This window comes from Megachile rotundata, chromosome 1 (assembly GCF_050947335.1).
Source record: "Megachile rotundata isolate GNS110a chromosome 1, iyMegRotu1, whole genome shotgun sequence".
NCBI classification, from domain to species: domain Eukaryota; kingdom Metazoa; phylum Arthropoda; class Insecta; order Hymenoptera; family Megachilidae; genus Megachile; species Megachile rotundata.
The window spans coordinates 7,835,961-7,855,802 of NC_134983.1; the positions used below are offsets into that span (position 1 = coordinate 7,835,961).

At 32.5% G+C, this 19,842-nt stretch overlaps 2 protein-coding genes across 19 annotated transcripts in view; one reads left to right on the forward strand and one right to left on the reverse strand.

The window, feature by feature from the left end:
* Window positions 1-18,523, forward strand: part of Hr39 (nuclear hormone receptor FTZ-F1 beta) — a 37,280-nt gene extending 18,757 nt beyond the window's left edge. The window contains exons 2-8 of the mRNA XM_003700598.3: window positions 7,261-7,786; window positions 8,024-8,460; window positions 8,616-8,954; window positions 9,339-10,017; window positions 10,720-11,603; window positions 12,342-12,633; window positions 13,051-18,523. Of these exons, the coding sequence (XP_003700646.2) occupies window positions 7,447-7,786; window positions 8,024-8,460; window positions 8,616-8,954; window positions 9,339-10,017; window positions 10,720-11,603; window positions 12,342-12,608 (2,946 nt within the window). The 5' untranslated portion in view covers window positions 7,261-7,446 and the 3' untranslated portion in view covers window positions 12,609-12,633; window positions 13,051-18,523. The remainder of the gene's footprint in view (window positions 1-7,260; window positions 7,787-8,023; window positions 8,461-8,615; window positions 8,955-9,338; window positions 10,018-10,719; window positions 11,604-12,341; window positions 12,634-13,050) is intronic.
* The window catches only part of LOC105661785 (uncharacterized), a 351,630-nt gene extending 331,788 nt beyond the window's left edge, over window positions 1-19,842 (reverse strand). For 17 of the 18 annotated variants that reach the window (XR_001095029.2, XR_013039152.1, XR_013039149.1 and 14 more), the window contains exons 1-2: window positions 19,652-19,842; window positions 19,021-19,166 (exon numbers count right to left, since the gene is read on the reverse strand). Coding sequence is in view for 3 of the 18 variants with exons in the window: in XM_076534752.1 (XP_076390867.1) it covers window positions 19,021-19,042 (22 nt within the window). In the remaining 15 variants the exon portion in view is untranslated. Of the gene's footprint in view, window positions 1-17,375; window positions 18,700-19,020; window positions 19,167-19,651 lie in introns of those variants that run through there. The other variant, XR_013039157.1, reaches the window with a different exon arrangement.

The window sequence follows — 19,842 nt, forward strand, 5'->3', positions numbered from 1 at the left end:
TCACGACGTATAATCTTTTTATTGAAAATACAGGATGTTACCTGTAGCACTACTCACAATTTTTCTCCCACTTGCAGCCACCTTACGAAAAAAAGTTTAGAACTATATTTGCAGGTTATGAAGTGCACAATAGATATTAGTAAAGCAAATTTTGAAAACAGTTTGTTCTCTTGGCAAAGTCAAGGTCACCTTGGGTTTTTTTAAATAGGAACATACATTTTTTTTATTCATAGCATTAGAGAACATCGAGACGAATTCAAAACACATATTACATAATATTTTTATTAACATATTACTCGATTTACAGAAGAAAAAATGTGAAGTACATAGCTTTTGACTTTGGTAGTGAAACCATTATTCGATTCCGAAGAGATTACTGAATGTAACCACATGACTAGAATGTAAGACAAATACACTTTATTTAATTACATGTTCAAAATGTATGCCGCCTTCCATCACGTAATATTCCGGTCTTTTACTTCACACTTCCACTTCTGTAAATCGAGTAACATGTTAATAAAAATATCATGTAATATGTGTTTTGAATTCGTCTCGATGTCCTCTAAAGCTATGAATAAAAAAATGTATGTTCCTATATAAAAAACCCAAGGTGACCTTGACTTTGCCAACAGAATAAATTGTTTTCAAAATTTGCTTTACTAATATCTATTATGCACTTCATACCCTGCAAATATTGTTCTAAACTTTTTTTCGTAAGGTGACTGCAAGTGGGAGAAAAGTTGTGAGTAGCGTTACAAGTAACACCTTGCATACAGAATAATTTAAAAGTAAGGATTTTTTAATAAATATACCATTATGCGCTAAAAATTGATCAGTCTAACGACGAATCGTTACACTTAGGAGGTTAATGATCGACGCACGATTAAGAAATATACAACTATACATTTCGTTATTTTTGTTACTACACAAATTCTTTACAAAGTCGTTACATGTATTATCATAAAATAAACGTCCGATTTCGTGAAATTACGCCATGGCAAATCTTTCTTTCTACAATTAGAGATCTTAACCTTTCTACATTAATTAGAGAAATTAATCTAGTACTGGATTAAATAATTTAACTTGAGCAAATAGTGTCGTCAGACAGTAAGTCCATAATCTACTTTCTTGACAGAATATCTTGGTAAAGTGTTGTCTGACAAATGACGTTTCACTTGACCCATGTTTTGTGGATAATGACGAGACTAACATAATAAGAAAATAAACGTGGCTTCCCGTATTTCTTTCATGGTCATTCCGTGTCTCGATCGAGGCCTATAGCACAATATACGACCTGCTCAAAATAGAGCCAGCGTGTACTCCTAAGGTCATCGATCCCTCTTCCGCGTCACCTGCCATGCTTACACCTTCTATCGAGACACGAACATTCTATCACACGATAGACAAGCGGAAAATTCATTTTCAGATAGTGCGATTAACCGATAAAGTAGAATACCTTTTGCATCGGTCTATTGTATGTGAACGAATATGCGAAGCTCTTTCGTACATGTATTGGTATAAGTTTTTGTGGACGTATTAATTTAAAATTCCTATGAAGCCCCAATTAAAATCTTTTTCTTTGCATATATCAAATATCAGCTGATTAAAGTTGTAATACTACAAATTAATTTGTTGGAATTTGTTTTATCTCCTCTGATAGAGTTTCACACTCATGAAATGGGAATGGAATGGAATGTCTACGAGATATCGATAGGTATTCCCACGTTACTGCCTTTTACACAGAGAACATTAATAATACCTTGCATGTAACGTCAAAAAAGTATATGTCTATTATGTATGTCTGCAATACCGTGTCTATTATACAATACATAGATCTCTAGTATGTTGTCTATTATATCTGTCTACTCTACAGAGTGGACCAAAAACTTTCTGCTTTTAATCAACTACAAATCTCTTGAAAATAAACGGAAATACGCTGAGCTAGAAAATTATTTCTTAACTCAAATGGTAGTTTTTCATAGTAATTATTTCAGTTACGAAAAACATCTATTAAATGGTCATCTTGTAAACATTGACTTTTTCATGAGATTTGTCATTATTACACTTTAGGTGATAACAAGTTTGTTTCTTTAGTGACTATGCGTTTTTATAATATGTGAGACTTACTAGTAGAAATCCACTTTTTACATTAATCTTCACGATCTTGACCTACTTTTAGTATTACAAATTTTAGAAATAAAAAAACACTATGAAATCTCTATTGACACGTTCTTATGATACGTCCTATTGATCAATTCTTATTGATACGTTAAGATTGATTTTTTTATAATAAATCCGAGTATCACAAAAACGAATATTCTAATACTTGTGCCTTTCTATACAATAATCTTTGATCTTACGTATCTAAATGATTCATATAATTACTAGCAAAAATGTTTTTCAAAATTAATGCATTTTTTTTCTTTTAATAAATTAGAAATGTATATGTGTGCTTTTGCTATGCAAAATATACATTTCGTTTCTTGTACGTATGTTTATTAACCAAATCATTGAATGTATACATTGACTAGGAACCGTCAGTAACTGTATACATTTACCAAATTAGCGTTTTTAAAATGGTTAGTTTCTTTCATCGAAATTCACTTAACATGGAACATATTATCTTCTGTAACTATTACACATTGCGTTAATAAAAGTCGTGTGTCATAACAACCTATGCGATAATAGAAACTTCCTTTCCCTGCTATCAAACTTTAGCCCTACTAATTTCCAAAATATAAAACAAATAAAAATTAATTCATCAACAAATGAAAATTAATTCCTCAAGAAATGAAAATTGTTTCATCTACCAACAGTAGAATGATCAATCTAAAATTCTGACATTTTTAACCAAGTTTAGTATTCATTGTCTCCCCATTCTGTTTCAAGAAAAAACAATCTCCTAAACGTTAAAATATGCTGCATCTCTTAATTTTTGGAATAAATACTTTTCTGAAGAGTCCGCTGAACCCCTGGATTAATTTCATTTACGAACAGACTCCTTAATCGAATAAATGATCCCTTTGCAGCGTGTGCTCAAGCATCTAACTGTACACCTGATTTTTCTACGGTATAAAGGAACAGTTAAGAGCGGTTTGTTGTACACAAAGAGTAGAATTTCGCAAGAAGTTGAAGTCGAAGTTGTGCATTTGCTGAAATATACGAAAAAGAGCGATGTTGGTGCATCGCGGTGGATGGCATGGCGGGTGGCATGGCCGGTGTGCCAGTCAGAGTAGGGAGAAAAGACCTTGAGTCACGTCACGTGACCACGAAGGTACATTGGAGTTGGGTAGGGCGTTTGTAGAGGGCCTTGACCTTACCATCGGCGTCGCAGCCGTAGTTGTAACTACCATCGTCGTGGCCTCTACGAACCTTCAAGAGTGCCAATACAATCGTCTGATGCTCAATGTCCGTGTTCTTTAATCCTCTTCATCTTCTTCGAGCGACTAATTCGCCACGAAAATTCCAGCTACTTTTGACTCGACCGGAACTTATCGTTTTATATGTATATTAGGGGTACCTAGTATTCAAAATTTCTTCGATGACTTCAAAGTTTTCCAATTAAAAAGCGAAGGACTTTTTTTAGGAACGGACACGAACAATTGCCTTTTGAAAATGATGGAAATTATTTTGTTGATTAACATTCGAGATTTCTTTAATAAATAAATTTTTTCGCCAGCAAACAAAATTTTGATTACTTGATATTTTAATACCAAGCACTTTCTTTAACACTGAGTTTACGGAATGCCTAAAAATGTCACATCTCCGACTCCTTGTTTCAAATTACAAAAATTAAGTATATGTGATATTAAGTACAAATACTTTTGTCTAAATGAAGACAAAAGTAACTTCATGTTATTGTATAACTCTTATGGAGTCAAAAGTACATTTTGCTTTTTAAAAATATTTTCTAAATAAAACTTTGTCTAAATGAAGAGAAAAGTAACTTCATGTTATTGTATAACTCTTACGAAGTCAAAAATACATTTTCCTTGTTAAAAATTGACCTTCAAAAGGCATGGAAAATTAGAAAATTATTTTAAATCACTGTATTTGTCTCCTTGAACAGTATAATTTTTTGCTCTAACACTATCTTCGAATCTAACAAAAATATTTAGGTGTTCTGTTTCTCGTGAATCATCTGGTCAACGCAATAGTTTGAAAATGGCAGAGCTGGCGACTGGATGTTAGTAATAAAATATCAAGCCTGCCATGTGTTAACACATTCTTTATGTTCTCTTTACACAATCATTTTACTATATACACGTATAATATTGCAGTTTTAAATCAATTTTTTCACAATTTTTCTAACCAGTACTTTTACTCTTTCGCTTTTATTATACGGTTCACTTCTTGTGGACTGTATGCAAACTCAGTAAACTGAAGTAAGAAATAACTTTACTTTTTCTCGAAATCGCAATTTACAAACGCTTGCATAATGCACACACACCTGCACTATTACCTTCGTACCTCACAATTCCTACAATATGTTGTATAAGATGTTAGTCACATATGTTAGATTCATAATCTATCTCCTTAAAAAAAGTTAAAACGTTTTGCATTTATGTCGAGGTCCGCAAACTATTTATTGCTTTGCGCCTGTAAACTTTTCACAAATCACGTAACGTGATTTTATAGTCTATAAATTACATGGGTTATGTTTAATCATAAATCTTCTAATTTTAAATATTATATTCATGGTATCGTGTTTATTATAATTTGCAGAATTGCAGTGATGCATTTGATCAGCGTTTAACTCCATTTATTTAAAGTTCAATCTTTCTCATTTACTGTTCACCTTTTAGAAAGTGAACGTTCATCTTTTCAAAAAAGATGGAATAGTTAATTATAGTTTTTTAAGTGTGCATTATGTGCAGGTAGATCTAATGTCAAGATGTAGTACGTTTAAACTGTGTCTCAGAGTACGTTAGCTCCTATCTAACGGGTACTAAGCTACGCCTTTGTAGTGTCTTCTGGAAATAATTAACGGTGTTAACATATTAAGCAGTTGTAACGGATACAGAAGGCGATTTTGCTCCAGTTTTTCTCCGTCTGGTGCATTATATCGTGTTGCGTGATCAGCTGCAAACAAAAGGTGCGAGTACGCAGCGTGTTTGCGTTTGCGTTTCCGCATGAAGGTCGATTAAAGCCTTCAGCTTTGCCGGACCGGAAGTGGACCGGCCTTGCGGGACGACCGTCTGTGCACACTAGTAGAACTTGGATGTGTACAATCACTTCCATAGCTTCCCTAGACGGTCGGTAAACTCTTGCAACCTAATATGTCTTCGATCGTGATCACTGCTTTTATTCGAAAATCTTTTCTGTTTCTGTCGATTTCTGCATTGAACTTAACTCATGACACCTTGTATTTCATAAAGTTTTGTGATACATATTTACGCTTTTTTTTAAATGAATTTTGCTTCAAATCAATTTAACTTCAACTTCTAAATACGCAGACAGTTTCAGAATTTTAGGATTATAAATTTGTAGGTTCTTACGATTCTATGATTTCAAGATATTAGAACGTCAGATTTCAGACTATAAAAATTTTAGAATTTTCAGATTTTGAAGTTTTCTAAGTTTGAAACTTCATGGTTTTAGAATTTTTAAATTGTAGTATAATGAGACATTGGAATAAAACATTTGAATGAGACAATTTTGAGACATTTTGGTTTTTAAGACTTTGGAATTTTAGAAATTTAAAACCTTGCAATTTCCAAGATGGACTTTGGAGCTATTTTGAGATGACTTTGGAATTTTTGAATTTTAAGACCTGAGAGTTCGAAAAGTGCGATTAATTAATTCCGTAGTAGGAAATTTTTGTGGTGGCGTCTTTCCTTGATGTCCCAAGCACGTGCTTATTTTGCTTAATGGTTGATTTCTGCTTGATTGCAATCCGAGAATTGACTGATCATCCAGACACTGCGCACTCACCGTGGTCACTATATAGGGTGCTTGAAAATTATACAACACTACTACCTTAACGTACACCTTTGAATCAGTGTAGAAACAAGAATAGTGATATTCTTTTCAAAATTATTATGCCGTATTTTGAAATTGTTCATTACTATATAACATTTCGGATTAAAATTTTGTGGAAGATTATATACATTTTCAGAAATCTTTAACTGTTCAAATTATACTCGGTGTTATACTGAAAACTCAATCCTTGAGCAAATAGGATTTAAGTTTTTCATATTTAAACTGCAATGTGCGTCACAAGTTTGACTTCATATTATAAGCTAAGACGATAATGCTAAACCTCCATATAAGACATACAATTTATTTAGAACTAAAAACGATCTTAAGAAAATTAATAAACAAATGACTAAACAAGAATAAACTTACATTAACCTACATTTAAACCTGTATTATTTCTTTAAATAAGGGACTTGTAAACCGGTCATTCTGACTATTTTAAGTCAGAATTTAAGTAAAAGAATATTATGAGTCATTTCAGTATTAAATAACTCATAATGAGAACGTTCACCTTATGCAGTAACTTCGAAATTGTTTTCTCAGTGTTAGTTGTAACGCGATGCATGATCTTTTGCTCAAATGATTTGATTTAGTGTTTAGAACATGAGATGCATGGTGCATACAATATGTGTCAGTAAAAAAATAATTCAAGCACAGTTTATTTTCATGACGAAATCGAGGTCACCTTGAAATGTGAAATATTTTGTCGTTGACTTTAAGACAGTGTAAACAATCTTTGACATTGAAGGAATTACTCAATGTAACCACGTGAGATCATAAGAAATATGCATTTTATTTAATGCACTTTATTCTACCTTCCACGACAGAAGTAACACATTAAAATATTAGTAATATGCATTTCGAATTTGTCTTATCATCTAAAATATGGTAAAAAGAAGAAATGTGCTCCACACACTGTTTTCAAAATTTTACTGACATCTACTGTACAGTCCATCTCCTTGTTCTAAATTTCTCATTGTCATATAACTGCAAATAAATGAAAAACCATGCATCATATTAACCCTTTGCACTCCTATGTCGAATGTGACTCGGCATCATATTTCTCTTGGACCTCATAAATAATTCAGATAAATGGATTGGTTAAATATATCTTCATTTATTTACTATTTATAATAAATAGTCACATACTCTGTTGCACCCCCACTTGTAATACATTTTATTCAGAACCCCCTTCTTGATCTATTTTGTGAATGAGTTGATAGGTAATAGAAAGAGTTAAAAGTAAAAGTTATTTTCCAATAAATTTTTATCCATTTCCAGGCAGAGCCTTTCCCTATGTTCGAATTCGAGCGGATGTGACCCAAAGAAGTTGGCAGTTTGCTCAAGGGCCGCGGAGACTGGTAACCGCGCAGCTAGAGAGGTTCTTCCCAGGATGCCGCAAGGTTTCGCGACCGTTCAAAGACTTCGGGTCGCGTCACGAGCGTGTAACAGAATAACGAGCTGAGGATGTCGGAGCAAAACGGGCCCAGCGAGGGCCCAGGACCAGGACCAGGACCAGGCCCCGCTTGGTGGCCAGCCTCGCAGTCCTGGAAAACGAACTCCTGTGCATCCGTCTCCTCATCCAGTACTTCCACTGCTCCAGACAGCTCCGCCTCCGTCTCTGTCTCCTGCACCATTTCTACCTCTTCCCTGACGACTACCACTTCGACTACTTCCTCGACAAGTTGCTGTTCCTCGACTCCTAGCGGACCTTCGTGTACGATCACGGCTGCCCGTTCCACGGAAACAGGAAAGAACGTTTCTGTCACCACGATTAACGTACCGAACAATCAGGATATACACGATGGTAATTAATTATGCCAGAAAACCACTGTTCGTTTGAACATTTCTAAATTTAAAAGTATCCGAATTTGGCATTATGTAAACTTGCAAAAAGGTTCATCGCCACTAATTTTAGTTAAACTAACAAAAAGATAAAAGTAAAACTAACTTCATATGAAGAGTCTGCGTGCCACGTAAAATAGAATTATATAACGAGTGCGACTTAAAATGCTGAGATATAAATTCGACTTTTAATTTTTAGGCAAAGGCATTTGTAAGTATCTAACCGGCCAGAATGGCGTCACAGTGTCCGTAGTTTCAAGCTGTGGCTCCGTATTGGACTGTGGAAATGCGAATGTTGTATCCACCACAGGGATCGGCATCAATAACGCCTCGCACAGCATCGGGATTGGCATTGGAGTTAATGTCCTTCAGTCTCAAAACACTGCGGATGACGATGCAGAAGATAGCGACGTAGAAATAAGCAAGATTGATTTTCGTGGAGTGAACTTGCGTACGAAGAAGAAACGAGACGTGCCGGGGAACCAGGGTGGAGAGAAAATAGGTGACGGAGATGCCGAAGATAGAAATGGTTGTTACGATGGAAATGATATCTCCCAGCAACAACCAGAGAGACCCATGTCATGGGAAGGTGAATTGTCTGACCAAGAAATGTCTTCCAATACAATTACAAATCAGGTAACATTGAATTTCACACTAAAATATAGTCCTTTAATTTCTAGAATTTTGTCGTTTTCATAATTCTGGTTTATTATGAACGTAGCCATTGCTAGATCCATACATAAACAGAGAATAAACTAGATTCAAGTTTGATTGCAATTATTTCTTTGTAGGATACACATGAGGACACATCCATGGAAGGTGTCCAAGTTTGCGGTGCGAGTCCGGGCCCTATAGAGCAAAAATTTCCTATAAAACCAGAACCTGACTTTAGGTCTAGTCCTGGATTTGCGTTTGGTTCTTTTCATGATACTGGATTACCTTTGGCACATGGTCAACAGATGCAACAACAACAACAACGCAACATAGAGAACCTTGAACAAACACAACAAAATGATTTGCCTCTTCTCGTAGGGAAACTACTGGGTGGTTACAATAGTTCTACTCCAAATCACAGTCCAGTTTTAAATCCTAGACATCATTTGACTAAACATAGTCATACGAGATCACAGGTAACAGAAATCACTTTGATAGAGTGTATAGATTTTCTTGAATCAGTCATCTTAGGGGTGTCATTAGTGATTTTTTCGTGTGGAATTTCAGCACTGTACGGTGACAAACTAAATTCAGTCACTTTCAAATTCAACTAATTAAGTAAACTGTGTAAGACAGTTTCATTTCTTAAATATTCATAAAGATATTCAGAACATCACTCTATATAGAAAAACATGGGTCAGCTAAGGTCATCAAAAATCATAATGACGCCTCTTGGTTACTTAATATTTATTGATATTTAACGTAAAGAGATAAAAATTATGTTAAAGTTTGCTTCTCGTGATACTAGTAATGTAATAAATTTAACACTTGTTAATATTTCTCCTAAATATTTTCATTAGGTGCCGTCTCCAGATTCCGCAATTCACTCGGCATACAGCGTATTTAGTTCGCCAACACAGAGCCCTCACGCAGCTCGCCATTCTGCTTTAGGAGCAGGAAGTCCGGTACCGTCTTCGTCGCTTTCTCTCTCGCGACACAGCTTCAACAATTCAACTTCCTCTTTATCGTTGTCACTATCGCATTCTCTGTCGAGGAACAATTCGGATGCATCAAGCAGCTGTTACAGCTACGGTTCTCTTAGCCCACCTACGCATTCACCCGTCCAACAACCAAGACATCCGCAACATCATCAGCACCAGGTGGCCCAGGGAAGTCCACTTCATCTGCCAGCAACAGCCTCGTCCATTGCTCATCATTATTCTTCCTCCACACCGGGTTCTGAACTCTCCCCTGAAGGACATACCGCTCCTGATGATCAAGAAGACTGTCGAATACCCTCAGCTCCTTCCAGTATCTCCACTAGACAACAACTGATCAATAGTCCATGTCCAATTTGTGGTGATAAGATCAGCGGTTTCCATTATGGAATCTTCTCGTGTGAATCATGTAAAGGATTCTTTAAACGCACCGTCCAAAACCGGAAAAATTATGTGTGCCTTAGAGGCGCGGGCTGTCCAGTGACCGTTGCCACCAGAAAGAAGTGCCCAGCCTGTCGTTTTGACAAGTGCCTCAATATGGGTATGTTCAGAGAACATTATCTTTAGTTGTTAAATATTTAGTTCAATATACTTGCACATGAAGATTACACAAATGATGTATTATGTCAATAACGATTCAGAAAAATCAGTTTACATGAATGTCTTCATACGTACTCAGCATGAAAGAGTTAATACCAGAGATTTTATGTTTTACGAAAAATAAATTATACATGAAATCGAGACACTAATTAATTGCTATATCTATATCATGCTACGCTATAAATTTCAGTTTCCTAAATAATATCTTATTAGCTTCACCTCGTTAGTAATCATGTACTTATATAAGAATTGTAATCTAGCCGAAGTATTTAGGACAATAGCTTGCAGGAAGTATGGTACATCAATAAGAAGCTTATAACTCGAGGGATCGTTAGGGATATAAATCGTCGGTACCCTCCTGTTCAAAAGTTATGATTAAAGTTAGATTAAGCTTAGATTCATGCGGAGATCTAATGATTTCACTGCTATAATCATAGGTGATCACATCCTACATAGTCGTATAGAGTTAGATATAGATGTCAAGACTAATTTTCAACATCTTAGTACCTATAGACTGACTAATGACATAGTAATTAGGTTCCATCAATGGGTTCTTCTAGCGATAGGAAGAACCCATAAGATAAATATTAAACTCCAATATATTTTTATTTCTATTTAAAACAAAATATAATTTTGTTAATAGGTATGAAGCTTGAGGCTATTAGAGAAGATCGCACCAGGGGCGGACGAAGTACCTATCAGTGTACGTACACTCTTCCAGCAAGTCTTGTGAGTAATTCTGCGAGCGGTATGACTAGTGACAAATTGGCCACGGGAGGGAATTGTAGTCCAGCTCCATCGGGAAGTGAACATCACTATCCCAGTAGACATCACTCGAATCATTCGCACAAGATACAGGTGGTGCCGCAACTTTTGCAAGACATTATGGACGTAGAACATCTGTGGCATTACAATGACAATGATCGCATGTCTGGAATTCAAGCTGGAATGAATGCTACCAGAAATAACGATTCGATGTTATTAGGAGTTGGTTCCGGGACTGGTTCTGGATCCGGAACAGGAAGTGACGGAAGTGTTGAGTGTCCCTCCAATGGAACAGCTGGAAATGGAAATTCCAACAACAGGAGAGACGACAGGTCATGTTCTAATGTTTCTGCTGTTAATAACGAACAACGAGCTACATCTGTTACTAGTAGTTCCCAGATTGGTAGCAATACGAATGGCAATTCTACCCAGCATCCTGATTTTCTATCGAACCTTTGTAACATTGCTGATCATCGACTGTATAAAATAGTGAAATGGTGCAAGAGTCTGCCGCTGTTTAAAAACATTTCCATTGACGATCAAATCTGTCTGTTAATTAACTCCTGGTGCGAGCTATTGCTCTTCTCGTGCTGCTTTCGCAGTATGAGTACTCCCGGTGAAATCAGAGTGTCTCTGGGCAAGTCGATTACATTAGAGCAGGCTAGACAGCTTGGCTTGGCGACTTGCATCGAGAGGATGCTTGCATTTACTAACAATTTGAGAAGGCTAAGAGTGGATCAGTACGAATATGTAGCGATGAAGGTAATTGTTCAATAAAACATTCATAACTGATCGTAAAATAAAATTAAAAATTTTTTTTTATAACTTCAAACACCTTTTCATATTCTTTTCAATTATTTTTAAATAAAGATATATTGTACAATATGTTAAGGGAAAACACAGTGACAATTAGCAAACATCGGCATTTTTAACTAATGTTTTAACTAATATTAAATTATAAACAAAATAGAAAATATTATTGTTCAAATAGCACCTTACAAGCAAACTATCCTATGTATATTTTAATATGGGCTGAAAATACAAATTGAATTGATAACGTTATATCAAAGACACGTGTTACATTCATATCGCTGTGCCGTGTATACGCACGTATATTCAAAGAAATTCCTATGTTTATAATCAGTAAATGTTGATTCTTAAGAGGTGTCAAATACATATACATTTAAACCTTATCACTGACATTTCAATGAAGCCTGTATATCTTCTGAAAGTAAGAACACGCTCTATATAAGCATCACTGTGTTGTTCTCCCTTAACAGAGCTTTGATTTTTAAACAATAATATTGTTCAAATATTCCTCGTAAATACATATCACTAATTTCATTGTTGAAATTTTTTTTTTCTTTTAAAATTGTAAGTTGTAAGTTGTACTATTGTAATTACAGATTTAATTATTACTTTGAATTACCATGTTATTAACATTGAATTAATATATATTTCAGACTTAATAAATTTCTTCTCAATTTCTGTTGCATAAAGGTGATAGTGTTGTTGACCAGTGATACAAGTGAATTGAAGGAACCTGAAAAGGTTAGAGCATCTCAGGAAAAGGCTTTACAGGCATTACAACAATATACCATAGCAAGGTACCCAGAGATGCCTGCCAAATTTGGCGAGTTACTGTTAAGAATTCCAGATTTACAAAGAACATGCCAGGCAGGAAAAGAATTGTTAACTGCAAAACGTGCAGAAGGTGAAGGCAGCTCGTTTAATTTGTTGATGGAATTATTAAGAGGAGATCACTGAATTATCACCAGTACTAAATAATGCCGTGAGTTATTTGCAAAGCAATAATTTATTGATTTCATAGTTGCTAAATAATATTTTATACAGTGTAATTCAGTTTAATGCCTTACATTATTTGTTTCATAAAAAAGTTAAAAAGGTATTGTGTAGAATCTATTTAGAGAGTATGAGCTCAGTAATTAATAATTATCAAGATATTGTTCCTTAAGGACAATTAATTATTCACAAAAGGACTGCATTGACGGATATTATATCCATAAATGTTTACTTCCTGACTCTCTCATTCATTACAGATTTCAAGTATTAATGTAACTAACAAGTAATGTAGATGAGACATTCAGGTGAATTACCCTGTACAATTAATAGTAACAAATAATAAATATAGTAGACAATATACATATAAAAATTAACCTAGAGATAATATTTTGTTCTATTTTTTCAGATTCCATGCTTATAGAGTTCATAAGCTTAGGGAATTGGATATGTTAGATAATCAAGGAGCAGAAAAACTAGAAAGAAATCAATAAACATTATGGTCCATGATACTTTAGTTCAGGGTGAAGGGACTACATTCTTATAGAACTAATTAGAGGTTGACTGCTTGTCACATACAGCGGATGAAAAACTATTTTTCTCTCTTTTTTTGTTCTTTTTTTATTTAAAATGCTTCCATGCGGGTTATTGCATAATGCGAACCCACTTTGAAATACACAAATTTCGAAGCGGCCTATGGTATGCTCGAAATGTTCAGCATGCATATTTTTATGCAAAACAGACTGAAAGTATAAATCGAAGGAGAGATGCAGAGCATTTACTTTTACAATAATATTGATGTACAGAGATAGAAAGATTGAGAGAGAGGGAGAGAAAGAGAGAACGAGTGAACGAGCGCAAGAGAGAGAGAGAGAGAGCGCGAGAGAGCGAGAGAGAGAGAGAGAAAGAGAAAGGGAGTTGGTATCAAATAGCATAAAAATGCTAAATTTTATTAGATAGGTTCAATCTGTTCAAGTAAACCGTGAATACAAAGTTTTAAACTTGATGATTATTATAATAATAACACAACCAGTATTTTGTATTGTTCTGCGTTTACTTAAGAATAAGGCACAGAATGTCTTATATCCCGGTAATGAAAGTGTACTTAAATCATGAGTTGACCATTTTGCTTATAGAGCAGTTAATCGTGTAATAATTATTAGATAATAATGTTTAGCTAACATATTGTCAACAGAGCATTATGGTTTTTATCTATCGTATAAATACATATTTTGTATTTTTCGTATGTTTTAATAACGCGCCAACGACGGATGACAAATTTTGTATGCTCCAGCATACATTTCCTTTTTTCTGTCACGAAGAACGCGTGTGACAATCTTTCTTTTTGTAAATAAATTTTGTTTGAAAACATTTGTTTCGAAATTATGTTCTGTTTTGTAGAAATTCTTATATGTATATTCGATTTTTATAAAGTTGACGGTTATTTGTTGCAAAATTTTACAATATTCTGTTGTATCAAACCAGTTTCGCAATCAAGTAACGCATCTGTTATTCAGGCTATACGTATGGAGTAAATAACTGCCGTTACACAGAAATACATATTTTTAATATGTAATTCATTATTTCCATACAGAAAAATTTTTATTAAATTTTAATAAATATGATTTGTAATAAAAAGATTATTACAATTGTTGAAAGTTGTGCAGTCACACAAATTGTTGCACAGAATCTTGAATTGTTTGACGACAGCATGCAGTTCTTTTAGTAAATAATTTTATTATCTATGTGTGGATTATTTACTTGAAAGTAAAATTAAAATGAAATCAACATTCCTCGCGCATGGCATGAACCACAGACAATCCGCTTGATTGTAAAATATTTAAATTGATATACATTCGATTTATTATATTAATGGAAAAGAGTGATTTTTGAATATAAATGTAAAATTACATTTACAATATTCGAAAAGTAAAAATTTTCTTAAAGTACATAAAGTGTATTAAAAAAAAGAACGAACAAATACTTTATTTTGGATTTGAAATATTTGTTTGAAATGTTATAAAAAAAATACTGTTTTAATTATAAGGTTGTGCAATTTGTAAATCTAAATACTTATAAATTTGTTTGTTTTTCTTTAAGTAAATCAGTTGTAGAATGGAGCCAAAGTCTCGTGTTTAAAAGAAAGAATACTCATCTCTGTCGTTGGTATTATGAGACTGTCATATCAACATTTTATTCTGTTTATTAAAGCAGCAGTTAAGTTTCTCTTGATTCATTAAGAAGAATGTTGCAATATGCAATACTTGATCTGTAATGTAACTTATAAGAATCGTCTTCCCATCTTTATATTAGATTTCTTTATATAAAAGTCGTTCTTTGTTGTACACAGTGTATTCATTAAATGCGATAAAGAACATAACTTCCATCGGTTACATTAAAAAATGCATATTTCTCAAGTGCAGTTCAAAAATGAAAACAGAATTTAAATATAAACGAAGTATTGAATTTATCATTTAATAAAATGTTAAGTTAATAACGATCGATAATTATTAATAAATTTTTATATATTTTTTAAAGATAACAATTTTTAATGTAACGTTTTGTGTTTTGTTTTAATGAGACACTGTGTGAGCATAAATATGGTATGCATAGTAGAGCACTTTATTTGTAAAAAATTTTTCCTACGAAATATCAGACATTTACTGTATACATTTAAAGAAAAAATAGTAATTTAATAGCCATCAAATATACAGTTTACTTTCTAAATATTTCAATTTTTATATATGCTGGGGAACAATTTTTTAAAATAATGATGCGATTCAAATTAAATATATTTATAAAATACAGATAGAGTGTAATTGTATATCGTTATTATACACGTGAATCCTTCTTTTTAGGTCTCCAAGCTTTCTTAATCCAAGAAAACTTTATCAAACAATTTTTGCTACTTATTTGATAAATGAAAAGGATCTAAATATAAATATACATTTGGCAGGTCAACTTTTCTAATGCCAAATTAGATAATATGTAATAACTTACTAAGCAAAAACTTTAAAATAAATTGCTTTGCTACTGCTATTGTAATTATTTAAAAAAAGAAGAATGTATTACGCTGAAAGATATACAAGATTTTGAAATGGGTATGCGAACCATGGAATTTAAAATTAAATTTCTAGCAATGGTTTATGAGAAATTCTTCTGTTGAAAGAAGTATTACTAGACAGTAATTAATGAAGTATTATAAAAAATGAAATATTTGTGCCTTCAATAAAATTTAGTATTTTAATCCTTTTGTAATTTGTGATGCAACATAGAAACAAGAAAAACTAAATACAAAAAGCGAATAAAAACAATGTAAATACGTATATAAAATTAATAATTGACAGTCTGATTAAGATTAATAATAAATAAGGAGTCTGCGAAAACTTTATCAAACCTCCAAGCATAAATTCCACATATTTTTCTTCAATAACATAAGTTTCAAGCTCACGAAAAAGAGGAAGCAAATTTTTTATTAAAAAACATCGACTAATTCTTCCAATTTCTGCGTTTCACTTATTAATGAATTTAATCTACCAAATAACAAACAGTATCAAACCGAAAAGTATAATTATTTTTAAACACCCTTACAGTGTGTATTATGAATATCTATTCAAAACTGACCGCATAATTTTTTTTTTATTACATATTAAATGAACAATCAAATAACGATGACAGAAGCAGGAATTAAGTAATATTTATATTTTATAGCTGCAAAAGAATTCACTAAGCAATATTTAGTTGCTTTCACTTTTAATTGGTGCTGTTTCATAATTAGACAAGGATTATTATACTTTTCGTTATATCATGATTGTAACTTAATTCGTCAAGAAATTGTTAACAAGAAACGAGTGAAATTTATCTTAAATTAATACGGTACCAATTGAAATATAAGGAAATGCAAAGTAAACATTGTTGTAAATACAAAGATGCAGAATAATATCTTTTGTAATGAATGCATGAAAGATGGATGAGAAAGAGAAAAAGATTACGATCGCCAGATCAAATGAACGTGTGATAAAGAAAGAAAGAAGGAAAAGAAAAGAGAGAAAGAGAAAGTGCGCATAAAGTGAGGGAGAGAGAGAGGAAGAGAGAGAATCTATAACTATAGATAATATCGACTTAAACGGAAGAGCACAAAATAAGTTTATAAAGATGTTGATATTTAACTTGTTAAAAAAAAATAACTAATCTATGTTTGATAAAGAAAAGAAAAAAAAACGTTTACAGGATGTTTATTGTTTGACTAAATGAATTTTGTTGCGCTATTGCAACGATTTCAGTTCAAATGGTCTTATCAAATTGACGATCGATCGGAAATTTGATAACAATACGCTCATTATTTTCGTACATATGATTAGAAAGCAATTTATGGTAGACCATAATGTCACTCTAACGTGTATATCTAATTTTCTCATCGATTTCAAGCAAAAAATTTTTTATTTCGAATAGATGAGAATTCGATGTGAAGAGGTAATGTTACGGTGATTTTTACGGTTTAGTATAAATTGACTTTAAGGGTCCATTTACACAGAGACACCATCACATTTATGTACAAGCATGGTTCCTGCTGAATTATGACACGATGGAAAATGTTAAGCAACATTGGAATAAAATTTTATGATAAAAAATATGTTATACATTTTAAACATGAGTATGGCCAAGAAAGCACTTCCTCCGTCCAAAACAAATTGAATTCTCTTTACCACTCCAATGGAAAATAAAATGTTGCTCTTGGAAAAGTTTGAAAATGAAATAAAGTGGTTTTATTATAGATATTGTATAAAATCCGTTTATACGATAATAACAAAATCTGATGAAATTTTCAGATTAAATTTTGTAGTCTTCCTCCTTTTCTTAAAGTTAGCTTGGTTATGCTCATGGAGTTGACCTAACCGTGACGGAAGGAAAATAAATGGATCTTTGATACGAAAAGTTTTAATCGTACTGTACAAAAAGGATAATGAATCAAAATTTTGTTGCCAATTGTGACAATATTCAAATAAAGCTGTGAAATTTGTAATATATATGCAGGGTGTTTCATGAAACTGGGTTAAACTATACCTGTAAAATGGTAGAAGGACAAAAATTTCGTGGGGTAAAATTATATAGAAGTGTTTCAAACATTTCAACTACCACTATTCTTATAAAAGGAACTCAAGGTTTCTTCATTCAGCAATTGAGTTTTATTAATTTTCTCAAAAAGAGATTTTTGATGCATGTGCAAGAGATTGATTATAGTACACCCTCGTTAAACTGATATTGACAAGATTGTAACAAAAATTTGTATACTTTGAGTTGACAACATATTAGAATTGAGTTGAATATATTGTTCAACTAAATTTTAAATTTGAATTAAATTTTTTTTAATTTGAAGACTGATTTGCGATGGTTTCATGAGACATCCTGCATATCTATCAGGGAGTTTAAATACGATAGATTGTAACAATAATTAATACATACACGCCTATTGCAATTAAAAAGATCGTACCCTAGATATAATTGAAATGCTCGCGTATATCAAACACAACAGGAAATTTGATTAAAAGAATATAAGAAAATATTGATCATCTTTTATTGTTTACGACGAACTGACTTGCATTAATTATTTTTAAAAATATTAATTTATACATTGTTGATAATACATTTTTGTTTAAATCATGTTTACACTTGAATTTTAGTGCGGGTACATTACTAGATTATTGTAAAAAGTATATGATTAACAAATCAATCGATCGAAAAGAAAAACCAAATTGTGAAAGTATAACGACACGGATACTTCATATTCCCCACATAGAAAGATGGCTATTCAAACTACATAATTAGAGGATAGTTTTATACATATAACATGATCATTAAAAAATAAAGAAATTTTTATAAAATATTGTGTTTTGATTAGCTCCAGTGAAATTTTTGTTTCGACGGATTTTTTCAATGGCTGTTAGATCGAAGTATACGTTCACTTAGAAGAGAAATCATTTATTTATTGTTTGATTACGATAAAATATGCTTTAATTAATAAATCGTTTCTCCATTGACATTAATTTTGATTAATTAACTGAAAAACAAGTTTCTATGCTTTCGATGAGATGTACGATTAAAGCATTATCATTTTTCATTCAAACTTTCAATTTGTAATATTTAATAATAATTTCATTTATTAATAAATTCATTTCATAATATTTAATAATAAATTCATTCATTAATAAATTCATTTCATAATATTTAATAATAAATTCATTCATTAATAAATTCATTTCATAATATTTAAAAATAAATTTAATTTGTAATATTTTCAATATGTTGTAATATTTCAGTTTTCAATACATTGTAATATTTCAATTTCTAATATTTTCTACACAATTTCAAAGGTACTTACCTTGAGAGATAGCGTCAGCCATTTTGTCCCTTAACAATCGGTACCAGAGCAGCCATTTTTGCTTCCATGATTAATTATTCTCGTTCCCGCCATAAAAATAGGAAGACTATACTTCATCAGCTTTTCTTGAGAACTTTCATTTTTCACTGTAATTCAAAAATAAAATTATCAGAAAGCAATTTTAAAGTTGAAAGTTTTGCGAATCTTTACATGCTCTTTAGGTAACCAGGTATCCGGGTACCGATTTTAGAAGTGCGAAATTTCGCGAATAAACGCGTGAAGCAAATTTCAATCAAAATCATTTATTTGAATGTTAATTAAATTTTCACAAAAATATAGGAATTGTCATCCTATATTTTTGAGCGAGCGAGGCGAAGGCAAGCGAAGCTTTTATACTTGACTTTGCAACTTCTTTGTCCGCGTTTTTCTTTTGCACAACTCGACCAATTCTCATCAAATTTTGCACGCACATGCGTATGCACATCCAGATGGACATAGAAAAAAAATTTTAAATCGGACTTGCCACGGAGGAATAATCATCGAAAAACCCGATCCTCATAGACTTTAATGTAAAAATTGAATTTGCTCGCGCTTGGAATTTTCGTTATTGCGAATATTGCAAAACACTCACCGTTAGATATTCAAACATACATTTTAAAAACACTATTTCAGAATAAATATACAGTTTTATACATATATCTTCGTTCAAAAAATATTCTTGGACATATTGAGACCAACTTGAGCCGTCCAGGTTTAAGGGGTAAAAATATTTAACTCTGGGCTGAAATACACTCCTGGAAATCAACGGTCAATTTTGAACTT